This window comes from Neltuma alba, unplaced genomic scaffold (genome assembly GCF_004799145.2).
Source record: "Neltuma alba isolate B1F8T4 unplaced genomic scaffold, ASM479914v2 tig00011927_pilon, whole genome shotgun sequence".
Lineage (NCBI taxonomy): Eukaryota > Viridiplantae > Streptophyta > Magnoliopsida > Fabales > Fabaceae > Neltuma > Neltuma alba.
Genome location: NW_021636517.1, coordinates 792053 through 806215, shown reverse-complemented (window position 1 = coordinate 806215; position 14163 = coordinate 792053). Strand labels below are relative to the sequence as shown.

General features: G+C 36.6%; 1 protein-coding gene across 2 annotated transcripts; it reads right to left on the bottom strand.

The window, feature by feature from the left end:
* Positions 1-1969: 1969 nt before the first annotated feature.
* LOC114719639 (calcium-dependent protein kinase 13) lies at positions 1970-6743 on the bottom strand. Of its 2 annotated transcripts, XM_028905151.1 has the most exons (8): positions 6089-6743; positions 4260-4403; positions 3768-3920; positions 3252-3367; positions 2999-3166; positions 2554-2784; positions 2272-2468; positions 1970-2168 (listed from the first exon to the last, which is right to left on the bottom strand). In XM_028905151.1, exons 1-7 carry the CDS (start codon positions 6708-6710, stop codon positions 2319-2321), a joined length of 1584 nt encoding a protein of 527 aa, XP_028760984.1. In that variant the 5' UTR covers positions 6711-6743; the 3' UTR covers positions 1970-2168; positions 2272-2318. The 2 variants fall into 2 exon arrangements, with proteins under 2 accessions (XP_028760984.1, XP_028760983.1); XM_028905150.1 differs by having other exon boundaries at positions 1970-2468.
* Positions 6744-14163: the final 7420 nt, after the last annotated feature.

Here is a 14163-nt window from a genome sequence, read left to right as displayed (position 1 = left end):
TGCTTGGAACTGAAAAATGTAAGTTAGGAGCCTAACGGGCAAGTCAATTGGCACAAGAATTTGTTCCTCGAAAACGTTCATCCCTGACTATCCAATCTCTCATGGGAGACTTTCTAATTTCTATCTCAGTTATGATAAATTTAGTGTATTACTCTTAATACATCATGCGTACATCTAAACATCTAATAATCTTTGTTATCCATGAGATAGAGTAATAAAATATGTATGCTACATGAGAAAATTTAGTTCAGATTTTATATCTATAATCACTTTTGTTTCATACACGACAATAACAATTGAGATGAAAATGTTGAGATGAATGTGTAGTTGTAATGAAAAATAAAAAGATAGAATTCGCAAGAAACATATATGAGAGAGTGAAAGTGACATCCATTGATGAGAAAATAATAGAAAATTGTTTAAAACGGTTCAGACACATTCAACAAAAGCCATAGGATGTATTAGTGAGAAGGGCGGGTCAAGCAGTATGGAATCCTTGGAAAGGAGTAGAATATGACCAAAAAGGATAGCAAGATCAGAAAGAAGTTACTAAACCAGACTCATTGATTAATAACTTATCCAAAAATTTAGTTGTTGATAGAACATAATGACATCACACAATCCATACAACCAGCCTCATCTAATTGGATTAGGTTGTTGTTGTTGTAATTAGCTCGTTAATTCAGATCCTCTGTTTGTCAGTTGACAGATGAGGAGAGTGAATGCAATTTTATTTTCTTTTGACACTTTGAATTCCCTCCTCAACACAAGCACCACTGGGTTTTTTTTTTTTTTGGGGGGGGGGGTGTTCCTCGTTAGTCAATCAACAGACACGAGATAGAGGAAGTGATGTATTATATTATAGTAATAGGGAAGTTGATAAGCCTCTAAAAATGCGGAGCCATGTGATGTGTGGGGGGGAAGTGAGAGGGAGAATTGGAGTCAGATTCAATGTAATGGAAAAGTGGGCTTTTGATGCTGAGGACAAAGAAGCCTTGATTGAAGCTGATAAACCACAAAATTGAAATGTTGGGTTCATGATTATCAGGTGTACAGTTACAAGTGTGAGATGTGTCTATGAGCTTAGTGCCCATTAGGATTAGCATCAAATTAGTCAAAAGGGACAATAATAATATCCCCTCAAGATGTGGATACCACCAAAAGCAAACATTGACAGCTCCACCCTACAAATAAGTGCTCTACACTTCTTTAATTCCTTGCCTCTCAATCTTTTCTCTCTTTCCCTTTTTTTTTTTTTGTGGGTAGGAAATTAGGAGCATCTTTCACTGACACTAAAAATTAATCTCCCTTGAACAGACCCTGCCAACCAAGTTTACTCCATGCGTAAAAGTTGGAAATCAAATGCCAAACCACGAAAACCCATTCCATTTACTTTTTTTATTCATTTACTTTTTTATTTATGTCATTTTGATGCGACCAAAAAAATATAAAACATCTTGTTTAATCATTAATGTTATATAGGTTATCCCATCACCCATCTTATCTGGTTGATGTTTTAATTGTTGAGATATATTTTGATAACCTTAATGCAAAAAAACAAAAAAAACCCATGCAAATTGAGTATTACCATCATTTTCCAAGATGGCCCACAAATCACAGTGAACAATCAATGTTCACGGGCCAGCAACACGCCATATATAGTCATGGATCATTAAGCAGACATTCCAGCTACCAGTACTTGTACACTTGCTTGAGCCCATTAGTTTCAAGGAGCCCAGTCCAGGGCCTGGTGGTTGAAGCATTAATGGCCCAACCCAAACGCACCTAATCATATGTAACGTCACGTACAAGAAAGTACAGGAAATTTATTTTTTTTTTAAAACCAGACTCTTCCTGTGCTGTGAATAAGTGCCCATCCCATGCATTTAAAAGACTTGTAACAAGCACCAAAGAAAATTGCGGCTAGCAGATCTCGGGAAGGAATGAACCAATTTTCAAGCGTCCAGAATAAAAAAACAAGGCATTCGCATTACTTTGGTAAAAATGCTCTGGCAGCACTACGTAGTTTGATTCAACATTGTTAACCAGAACAGAGGGTGAGAGAGGTTAAAAGAAAGGAATCATACATGTCACACACCAATGGCTCCAAGGCAGCTTGCTTCATGGAAGCAACAAAGGCCTGTATGTAGGTGCATGCAGCTCCTTCCCTGATTCGCACGGCACCTCGTCAATAGGCAAACATCAAACGAGGGAACCAAATAATAATCACAAAGAGATCAAGTCCAGAATGTACGAGGAATATTACACTACTTTGTAATTGTAGATTCAGAAAGAGGGGCCACACCCACACTAGACCACTATTCAGTGCCTAAGTTTACAGAACCATCTTTCATCAACTTCAAGCTCAAGCTGTTGAATCTCCCTCGTGAATAATGCCTAGAGGCTTTCCTCCAATCTGTTCCAGTTTTCATCATAGCCACAAATTCATCATAGCTGATACGGCCATCCTGCGATTGTGTAATCATATCAAAGGGTAAGATACATCTTCATATCAAATAAAGGGGGAAAGAGGGAACTTTATGAACTATGTACCTTGTCTGTGTCTACTTCCAGGAAAATATCATTTGCTACGTCTGTACAATCACTTGCACCATCTTCTGTCAATGCATGCCGCAGCTCATCTGGTTCAATATAGCCATTACCATCTTTGTCAAAATAGGAGAAGGCTTTGCGAAGATGCTCATCATTAGCTATCCGTTTTAAATGCAGGGCAACGGCAACAAATTCTCCATAGTCAAGTGTTCCCTTCCCATTAGTATTTACCTGTTGGCAATATAAAAAGGTTCGATTTAATAACTAGAATACCGTATGCCAAATTAAGATGTTAAATCAAAAAATCCAGCTATGGAAAATACTGTATTGAAAAGCATTTGAACCTATTTTTACTTGATGAAGGGTGCACTATCAAATAATATAGTAACTTTTGATATCGTAATTCAAGCAAGAAAGTATAATAAGAAGAGGAAGTTAACCATACAGCTTCAATCAGACTCTGAACTTCAGACTCAGCAAGTTGAGATCCAAAATTTTGAAATCCAGCTTTTAGTTCTTCAACAGAAACGATACCATCATTGTCGCTGTCCATCTTCTTGAAAATTTCTTTGATGTCTTCAACTTCTTCAGTAGATAAGAAATCAGCAATGACCTATTTCCAAGTGTACACATTTAGCTCTATCTCGCAGGGAATCTACAGTAAAATCACAGATTCAATATTAACAGATGCAACCAACCCTCAGGGCTTTTCTTTTGAATCTGTTCGTCATTGAAAACTGCTTAAGCCTAGACTTGACTACATCACCAAGGGGAACGTTAGGAGCCTTCTTAGCATTTTGAAGCCAAGGATGCTCTGCAAACACAGAAAAATAGCATATAATGAGTAACATGTATGAATGAGAAAGAACTTCACGTTGGATTAACTAATCTAAACATCATCTAAATTAGAAAGCAATCAGGCAAGGGCGCAACTTCAAATTGGATGACTTGCATAGCAAATGCATCTCATCTTTAATTATAATGTGGATATCAGTTCCAATAACTTATTTTGATTGATGGGCATTACAGAATGTAAACATTGCACAACAAACAAGGTGAGGGGTAAATTCAATTGAAGAACCCAACATATAGCAAAAATTATAAGGGTGTAGAAGTTAGCACCTATTAAGTACGACGTAGCATGCAAGACAGGGAAAATTAAAAAATGGCATCCCTCCGATAAAGAAATTCAGCACAAAATAAATGAAACATACCAAGCACCTGCTTGGCAGTTAGTCGAAGCTTGGGATCTGGTTCTAACATTTGCTTAACAAGACTTTTGGCACTCTCTGAAATACTGGGCCAAGGTTCCCGTTTGAAATCTATGAGACCTCGAAGAATCGCCTGTGCAACCCCTTGCTCAGATTCTGCATTATAATTAACCTCATGGTAAAATAACATGTTTTCCTGTGAGTTGCGATACGGGACCAAAGTTCAGAAGTAGGAAACAACTGCACCTGAACCGAATATAAGATACTGATACACACACAGACACATACGGACCAAACAAAAGCATAAAAACCTTCTCACCTAAAACCCTGGTATACAAGATTTAACTTAACCTTTCTCATTCCATATTAGAACTTTGATATATAAGGGCATGAGCGTTGATACAATGAGCAGAAGCATGCATGAATGTCACTATTCCAGACATGGTGATTCATGCATGACAATGCAGATGGCACTGCTAGAGGGAATGCAGTTACCTGCCCAAAATGGGGGAACACCGCAGAGCAAGATATATAGAATTACTCCTGCACTCCAGATATCAATTTCTGGCCCATAGCTCCGCTTGAGCACCTCTGGAGCCATATAATATGGACTTCCAACAATTTCTGAGAATCTCTCACCTGAAAATTTGAGCAACACCCATGCAAATAACATCATACGAATCATGTGTGGATTCTTCAAGCAAGGGCAACTGAAAATATGAGCATGCAATCTAATGCTATGTGTTTGGAGTAAGAAGACAATCAAGAAGAAAGACCAGAACAAAAACCCATACTTCGTCAAGAAAATAGAATCGTGATTGTAGCATCTTAAAACTTCCAACCACAAATATAGTTATATAAATGAACATTCGAAGCAGAAAATGAAACTAAAATAGCATTTGCTTTCATATTGAGTACTTCTGAGTTATCCCCATGAAAAAAAAAAAAAACACTATTGCTATATAGCTCTTGTCAGAGATATGATATCATATATTTTTATAGCCCTTCTCCCACAAGCTTGAATTCTAGTACAAGTTTTTTGTCGACATGGTATGAAATCCTTTGTGACCAAGTTTCAGAACTCTTGACAGTTCACATTGCTATTTTAAATTATATACAGTAACCTAGTTCCCCAGCACCAATTATCATACATGCCTACAGAATGTAAACAACAAGCCAAGGGTTTGCTGTTCTTTCACCATCGGCACTAATCCAGATCTAAGGTTGACTCTAAATTTCTAATTTTGGTTTTACAATGGACCTACGTAATGACTCAATTAGCACAGTTCTTCTATTTTTGGAAATATAAAATGAAGGTGCTCACAAGTCTAGGCAGTGCTTTGAAGAATGGAGAATTTGATTCTCGCCAGCTGATTAAGAATTAAAGAGTATATCAAATTAGCCTGCCCAGATCCAAGCTTCATCTCTGAGACAGGGCAAAAATATTTGGTAGGCATAAGAATGGCCATTGAGTCTGTCCACTAAGGGCTTGAATTAGAAGAGTTCAAAAGATTTTAGTCAAGCTTTCAGAAGTCATGCACAACACATGGATACTATCTAGGTTTTTCTAGATTATTTCCTACTTGCAACCCTACACTCTGCAACTACTTACTGTATATAACATTATCAATGATCAATCATTCTGTAACTACCAACTACATTAACGTTTAGCAATTATTCTTACATTAGTGGGTCATGACTTCGACGGACAGAAATAACGTGATTCCCCTGCAACTCATTCCGCTTACTTCAGCAGCCAATGATATGTTACACATGGAAGCTCATGACCACAGGCAGAAAACTCATGAAGAGTATATTATCTATTTCGGTTCAAGTGTTCAACAGTCTACTTTTGACAAGTATCATCCACTTAAATATACTTTTTTCCTTCGAATGAGGGGCATATTGCAAGTCTACTTTTCTGCATCCATATGGGGGTTTAATAAATGATAAAGAAATTCACTGCATCTACAACCTAGCTAGGGATCATAAGCATCCCAAAGAGTACTAGTCCACAAACAGAGTTGTCTAAAAGAACAAACTTTACACAAAAATATCAATAACGTAACAATGGCAGGGCGCACTTCAAGGAACTGTCGTAATATCAACTAATCCTCTCCACTAACCTTCCAACCCCTCGTCCAAGACAACGAAAAAACAAGCGTGTTTTATTTAGCAAAATTCAAAATTGAACCATAATAACAACTGGTGGCATCACGATATATGAAAATTATCACAATTCATTAATCCTAGCTTCCCACGCCTGAGATAGAAGTTTCCATAAGGTACGATAAGCAACCACATTCCTGTATTAAAATTATTACCTGGCTTGAAGAATATAGACAAGCCGAAATCGATAGCCTTCAAAGGTGAATTCTCTTTTTTATTGGCGAACAAAAAATTCTCCGGCTTCAAGTCCCTATGAATAACCCCATGTTTGTGACAAAGTTGCACAACTTCCACAATCGTCCTTGTGACGGCGGCGGCGGCTCGTTCGGTATAATGGCCACGTGCCACAATGCGATCAAACAGCTCACCACCCTCGCACAATTCCATGACCAAATGCACGGCATTGTCGTCCTCACACGCTTCCTTCAAGCTCACAATGCTGGAACTCTTGGGCAAGTGCTTCATAATGGCAACCTCACGCCTAACATCCTCAATGTCCACCGCAGTCCTCAGTTTCCGCTTGGAAATGCTCTTGCAAGCCAGTAGCTCCCTAGTTTCCCGCTCAATACACAGATAAGTCACACCAAACTCACCCCGACCGAGTTCCCGATCCACCAAGTACTTCTCCTCTATGTTCTCCTTGGGCACGTCCGTAAGAACCGTAACCCGATTCTTCTTGGCGGCGTTGGAGTCCCTCTTGCCGTGATCGTGGCCGGAGAAGTTGGATTTGACATCCTCCCTGGCAACAGCAGCCGGAGATCTGCAACAATTCCCCATCCAGACACGACCACTGCCACCAAGAGCTCGATCTCGTTACACTGATCTCCCCAGACAGTAAGAAATTACAGCATCCAGGATTTCACATGATAATGCAGAAACCCTAACCCTAAGTAAGAGAGGGAAAAAGTACCTAGTGAGCACTGTGATATCGAAGCTAGAGAGAGAGAGATAGAAAGGGAGAAGAAGAGGGGTGACAGTGAAATCAGTGAGGGCGTACGGTAACGGCTGGGATGCTCTTTTAGCAAAGAGCTCGTCTTTTGGGTAATTATTATTATTTCACTTTTCAGTTTTTGTTGAATTATCTGAATTATTTTTAATGAGTAATTCTGATACACACACATTTATATATATATATATATATATATTAAATCGTCTTCTTTCTTTACGGTCTGTGAGGGCTGTCGGCTGTGCTGCTCGGTCGGAACGGGACGGACGAGGAAGGGCGGGCGAACTCAGAGAAGAAGCCGTCTTTTTCAAAATACTTTTTTATTCATTTAGTTTATTATTTTATTTGTTGCCATAAATGCTACAATATTTAAATGTTTTTTATGCAAAAGTATTAATGTTAACAAACCACTCCTTATAGATTTATATCCATAAATATGTTTATTTATTAGGCATTGCAGTAAGACACATGTTCTATTTATCCAAAAAAGTAAGACAAATGTTTGTGGTTTATTATAGCACATGAACAAATTGTTTTTAGTAGAGTTGGCAGAAGAAAAAAATTCTTTTGAGAAGTAGTGCATACATGCACATATGTATTTACATGTGTGTGAATCAATATTATTCAACTGACATAATATATATTTTGTCAAAAAAGCTGAAATAATATACATATGTTTTTTGTGTATTAATATATCAATTAATATATAATATAAAATTTAATACTATCTCATGTCCTCAATATAAGAGCTAGTTTAACATTCAATTTGATTGTAAGTCAAGTGTTTGAGAAGCTGTAAAAGTGCTTCTCAAAATTATTTTTCCGCAAATCGAGATAAACTCTTCTACATATTTACTTCGTATATCGTAAGATCACTTTTAAAACCATGATTTTGTTTTCATCTAAACACCCCCTAAATATAAGAACATGATCACTTTATCTCTCATATTTATCTATTTTTTAAAATAATCATGTAGCAATTGTATATGTGAAATATTTCGTCAAATAATAGTTATAGCTAATATATATAATTATCAAGGGTATTTTAGAAAAAATAATGCCTATTGATTATAAATAATTAACTTAATTAATTATTTTGATATACTCAATTAGTCAACCTAGCTCTTATACTAAGAACTAAAAATTAGAATACTTAAATTTCATACATGAAGAGGTGCATAAATTGCTAGAAAAGCATGTCATGTTATTTCTACGATATATGGTTTTATAATTTTTTTTAATTAGAAAAATATGTATTAATTATATGAGATTATAGGCGAGACCAAATTCAAGATTTCTTAATTGTAAGGGTCTCTATGTTGCTAAATTACAAAATCACTAGCTCTCTGACTTGTTTCTATTATGTTATCTATATAACTTAAACATGTATACTTTATTATTACTATTCATTCATATGAACAGTAGTGGCTTAATTTAATATTTGCGCTTAACATGTTGAGCTCCATGCTAAAATCCTGTCTTAAAAGTAGAAGAGCGCAAACCAACTTCTGTGACCGAAGAGTGTACTTATTGATTTTAATCTTTTCTTTATTCAAACTCAAAATCCAAATCCCATGGTTTTAATGATGTTGAAGCATTTTGTTTTCTCCCAACTATACCAAAGGATAGAAATGGCAGCAATTTCATTTTCGTCTCTTTACCTTGTTTTTGTTTTTTGGGTTGGAGGATGACCTATGGTTTACCTTTTGCTAAGTCTTTTTGCCATAAAACTAAGGTGAATGATATGGTTTTATAGTTTTAGCAATCAACAAAGTTTTAGTTGTGTTTAAAAATGAGCAAATAAGGGCAGAAAAATAGTTCTATGTCCTTCATTAACTGAATAAGAGTACATTATATCAAGCCAAGAAGGCTACCTAGGGTAAATCTAAGATAAATATAGGATAAAAATAGGTAAATCCAACATAATCAGGAAATACATAATGTATAAATTAATCCTATTCTCTAATAAGTAAAAACACTATTTATTGGGCTTGGGCCTAGGCAGAGGCTATATCATCTTCAAACACACCCCCCTCAAGCTGGTGAATGGATATTGATCATTTCCAGCTTGCTCCTTAGCCCTTCAAATGAGTCTCTTGGCAGTGGTTTAATAAACAGATCTGCTACTTGATTCTTGGTTTTCATGTAGGACAGATTAATAACACTACCTTTGATTTTTTTTCTCTAATAAGGTGTCGGTCAATCTCAACATGCTTGGTTCCGTCATAGTGTACAGGATTTATGGCCATCTCTATAGCTGATTTACTGCCACACCATAATTTTATAGGTGTAGTGTGTATAAGCCGCAATTCCTTAAGTACTCTAATTATCTAGATTCTATCACAGACTCCAAGGGCTAAGGCCCTTAGTTCTGCCTCAACACTGCTTCTAGAAACCACAGGCTACTTCTTGCTTCTCCAAGTAACTAAGTTTCCCCATACGAATGTAATGTAACCAATGGTAGATCTTCGATCGAGAGCTAATCTCCCATGATCCACATCGGTATAAATTTCTATACCTCTAGACTTCCTTTTTACAAAGAACAACCCTTTTCTAGGGTTCATCTTTAAATACTTTAGAATCCGGTATATTGCTTCCATATGCTATTCTTGAGATTTATTCATGAATTGACTCACCACCCCTACGGCGAAGCTTATATCTAGGCATGTATGGGCTAAGTAGATGAGTTTGCCTACTAGCCTTTGGTACCTTCTAGTGTTAACTAGTATACCATCCTCTTCGTACTCTAAGTTACAATCAGCCTCCATGGGAGTTTCAACTAGTCTTGCTCCAAGCATCTCAGTCTCCCGTAGCAAGTCAAGTGTATACTTCCTCTTAGAGACATTGATTCCCTTTTTTGTTTTCACAATCTCCATCCCTAGGAAGTATCTCAGTTGTCCCAAGTCCTTCATCTCGTATTCATCTACTAAGGACTTCTTCAGTTCCCTCACGACACATTCATCGTTTCTAGTAATAACAATATCATCTGCATACACTATTAAGATGGTTATTCGACCACCATTATGTCTTATAAATAGTGTATGATCTGATTGTCCTTGTGAGTAGCCCATTCTCTTTATTGTCCTGAAAAATCTCCCAAACCAAGCTCTAAGGGATTGTTTTAACCCGTGCAATGATTTTTGTAATTTACAAGCCTTTGCTGTGCCTGTAGAGTTTCACAAGCCAACAAGTATATCCATATATACTTCTTCTTCAAGATCTTCATTTAGGAAGGCATTTTTTTATATCTAGCTGGTAAAGTGGCTAGTCTAGATTTGCTACTACTGACAAAAGTACCTTAATGGTGTTGAGTTTGGTTACTCATGCAAAAGTTTCTTGATAATCAATTCCATAAGTTTGTGTGTACCCTTAGGCCATAAACCTTGCCTTGTACTTGTTAATGCTCCCATCTGGATTGTACTTGATGGTAAACACCCATCTACAACCTACTATCTTCTTCCCTGAAGGCAGATCCATAATTCGCCATGTTTTGTTTCTTTCTAATACCTCTAATTCTTCAGTAATAGCCTTTTTCCAATTAGGATCACTAATGGCTTCTTGAAATGTTTTTGGTATCATCTCATTAGATAAACTCATGGCAAATGTTTGCATTCTATGAGATAATTTGTCATATGAAACAAATTTACTAATTGGATGCTAAGTACAAAATCTTACCCCTTTTCTAAGAGTAATGGGCCAGCCAAGTTCCTCAAAGTTTGACATTGAATTAGAGTCTTGGTTATGCCTTGGAATGTGAGGGACTCCATTCTCTTGCTCTTCTTCCTCATTAGATTCACTATTCTGCTAATGGTTCATTTCTGTATCAACCTAGGCACTATTTTGTAAGTTGTTAGGTTCAGGTTGGGGGCTGGGTGCTGTTTATTTGCTATTTGTGGTTCTGTTGTTGAAAATTCAAGGTCAGGAGGCTCAGAAGGCTGACTGTCTAAAACTGGTAAAGTTGGTTCAGGTATTATAGGGACATTGATTGGGTTGTTTTGGTTTTGGTTGGGTTATGGGATCCAAGGTTAGCCATTCATCTGTATCATAATTCTCTCCCTAAATGGGTAATTTAGGATAATAAACATCTTCTTCAGAGAACATAGCATCTTTAGTGACGTAGACTTTTTTTTGTAGTTGGACAATAACACTTGTACCCTTTTTGAGTAGGTGAATACCCAAGAAAGATACATTTTAGTGCTCGTGGATTCAGCTTGTCACCGTCATTTTTGTGTATATATACTACGCATCCAAATACTTTCAAGGGAATCTCTGATACTAAAAGGGAACTAGGATAGGTTTCTAGTAGTTTTTGGACTGGTGTTTCGTAATTTGGGACTTTTTTGGGCATTCTATTGATGAGATAGGTGGAGGTAAGAATGACTTCTTTCCAGAATAAATTTGGGACATTCCTAGCAATCATGATGGATCGAGTGACTTCTAAAAGATGTCTATTCTTTCTCTTAACTATTCCATTTTGTTGAAGTGTATAAATACACGAAGTTTGATGGTGGATTCCTTGCAAGTCAAGGAACTCCTTAAATGGTGTACTAAGGTACTCTCTTGCATTATCACTCCGTAACACCCTGATTGTCACCTAAAATTGAGTTTTTATAAATGTGTGAAAGCTTTTGAAGGTTTTCAATATTTCTGACTTTTCTTTCATCAGATATACCCAAGTCACTCGTGAGTGATCATCAATGAAGGTATCAAACCACCTAGCATTAGAAGTCCATTTAATTCTTGCGAGTCCCCAAATATCAAATGTATGAGAGTGAAGGGTGCAATTGGTTTATAGGATTGTTTTGGATAAGAGGTTTTTGTTTGTTTTGTAAGTTGGCAAGTTTCGTAAAGAAAAGGAATATAATTTTTATTCAATAAATCTGGAAACAAATGTTTCATATGGTCAAAACTAGGATGGCCTAACCTAGAGTGCCACAACAATACATCTTTATTTAAAGAATCTGAACTAAGTAAAGCCTTGCTCTCACTCTTCATCCCTTCTAGATAATAGAGTTCATCCCATTCCTTAGCAATGCCAATTGCCCTCTTCGCTGTCAAATCCTAAAAAACATAGCCAACATCATCAAAAATCACTCTATATCCATGGCTCTAAGTTATTTTGCTTACTAATAGCAAATTACATGTGAGTTCAAGAACAAATAAAATATTCTGTAATTCAAGGCTAGTAGAAAGTTCAATGTTCCTACACCACAAACTTTGGAGAAGATTCCATTGGCAACTTTCACTTTAAGAGTTTCATCGTGACAATACTTTATAAATTTAAACAGCTTTTTGTTACTCATCATGTGATCGATAGCTCCTGAGTCGATGATCCAATGGGTTATCATGGCATTTGAGGTTATAATAGAATTACCTGATTTTACCATATTGATTTTGGGAGTAGAGAACAAGTTATTATTCTTCTCAAGGATGCACTTTAAACTTGCAATTCTTCTCGACTAAGGCTTTCTCCGTTCTCCTCCTTTTCATCTCTTACCATGGTGTAGCCCTTACTTTTAGGTCTTCACTTTTGTTTTAGGTTCGCTAGCCTACCATATAGTTTCTAGCATGTGTCTTTAGTGTGACCATTCTTGTTGCAATGATCACACCACCCTTTAGAGTTCTTCTTTTCTCTTTGCTCAGGTGTGTGATTTTCTTGTACCATTAGTACAAAACTTTCAAATGGAGCCGCCAGGTTCTGTGTGAGTTGCTTTCTACTTTCTTCACACCTAACCATGTTGAAAGATTCAAACAATGAAGGTAGCAGCTTCATTCCCATTATTCTTCCCCTCATGTCCTCAAATACCTCCACAAGGCCAAGTAAGAACTCATAGGTCCTTTCCTTTTCTACCAGTTGTCTATATCGTTGAGCATCCCTACTACAACTCCATTCTTGAACATCAAACAAGTCCAATTGTTGCCATTAACATGTGAGGGCAATATAGTATTGTGTAACAGTCATACTTCCTTGTTTTAGTTCTCTGAGTAGTCTCTTGATGTGGAATAAGGCAGTTGTGTTTTCCATCGCAGAATATGTCTGTTTTGCAGCATCCCATATTTCTTTTGCTGTCTTAGCAAGTAAGTAGCCCTCACTAATCTCTATTGTCATAAAGTTGCATAGCCACGTCATTACGAGATTGTTCTCAGCGAACCATGTGTCATAGCTTGGGTCATTGGTGCTCGATTGTGGAGCTTCCCCATTGACATATTTTTCCTTTCTCCTGCCTTGTAAGTACATAAGTACACATTGAGACCACTGCAGATAGTTGCTTCCCTTCAACTTGTGGACAATCATCATCTGTTGAGTCTCGATTGCTGTCCCCTGTTCTAACCCATAGATGAGGACATAAATCTTGATGACATAGACGAGGACGATGACTAAGTCTAAGATGTTGTTTTGGCCATAAGAGCCGAAGAAGCCAAGGAGTTATTTCCTCCAAGACGTCTTAATGTCCCGAACAGGGGTGGAAATTCATTCAATTCCATTAGGGTCATTACCCTTTCATCAAATTGCACATGCGAGTTGTGGGCTTGTGCAACTTGATAGTTCGCACTTTGTCACAGGCAAGGTATTAAAAACCGAACTGGTTACTAAAGTGGTTAAAGGTGTGATTCAAGGGTTAATGGTTCAAACTATAATCAACTTAGGGTCAAGCTAGTCATGATTAAAATGATATATTTTAAATATATATTACTCAGTGTAGATAATAATAATATAAGTATAAACATAAATGTCAAATAATAAAATTAAAATAATATATGAAGAGTTTAAAAAAAATTTTAAAATAAACATGTGAAAAAATATTGTGACCTAATCAAAATTCTAATCCTTTTAATAATTTTTATAACAAAAAGTTGGTAGGTTTAGGTATCGAAAAAAGGTCGAAGCTAGTGTATAAACTAAGCCTTTTGGCTGCATGTTCTTCTGAACCTCTCAAATGCATTGGTAAGTGTAGCAAGACATTGATTGAAATTAAATGGTGTCGAAACAAATATACATTTTGAATCTGATATCTTTTCATTTTTCAGTTCATTCGTGGCTACTTCTCTCTCTACCGTTCACTCTTATTCCTCTGTCTCTTTGCATTGTTCATTCTCAAGCACTCTTTCTCTCTACAATCTGCACGACGATATTAGGTAGGTTTTCATGGCTTTTATTTTTCTCTCTTCTTTCATTTTTTATTTCACCTTCATCCTTCTTTTATTTTGTTTTTCTCTTTTGTTCTTATTCTTCTCCTATCAACATCTTCGTCTTCTTTTCCTTCGTGAAAACACTTGAAGTCT

Coding starts and splice junctions, on each gene's coding strand:
- LOC114719639 (XM_028905150.1), bottom strand. CDS start 6,710: ATGGGGAATTGTTGCAGATCTCCGGCTGCTGTTGCCAGGGAGGATGTC. Junction 2,785..2,998: donor TTCAGAGTCTGATTGAAGCT/GTATGGTTAACT, acceptor TATTGCCAACAG/GTAAATACTAATGGGAAGGG. Junction 2,469..2,553: donor TGGAAGTAGACACAGACAAG/GTACATAGTTCA, acceptor ACACAATCGCAG/GATGGCCGTATCAGCTATGA.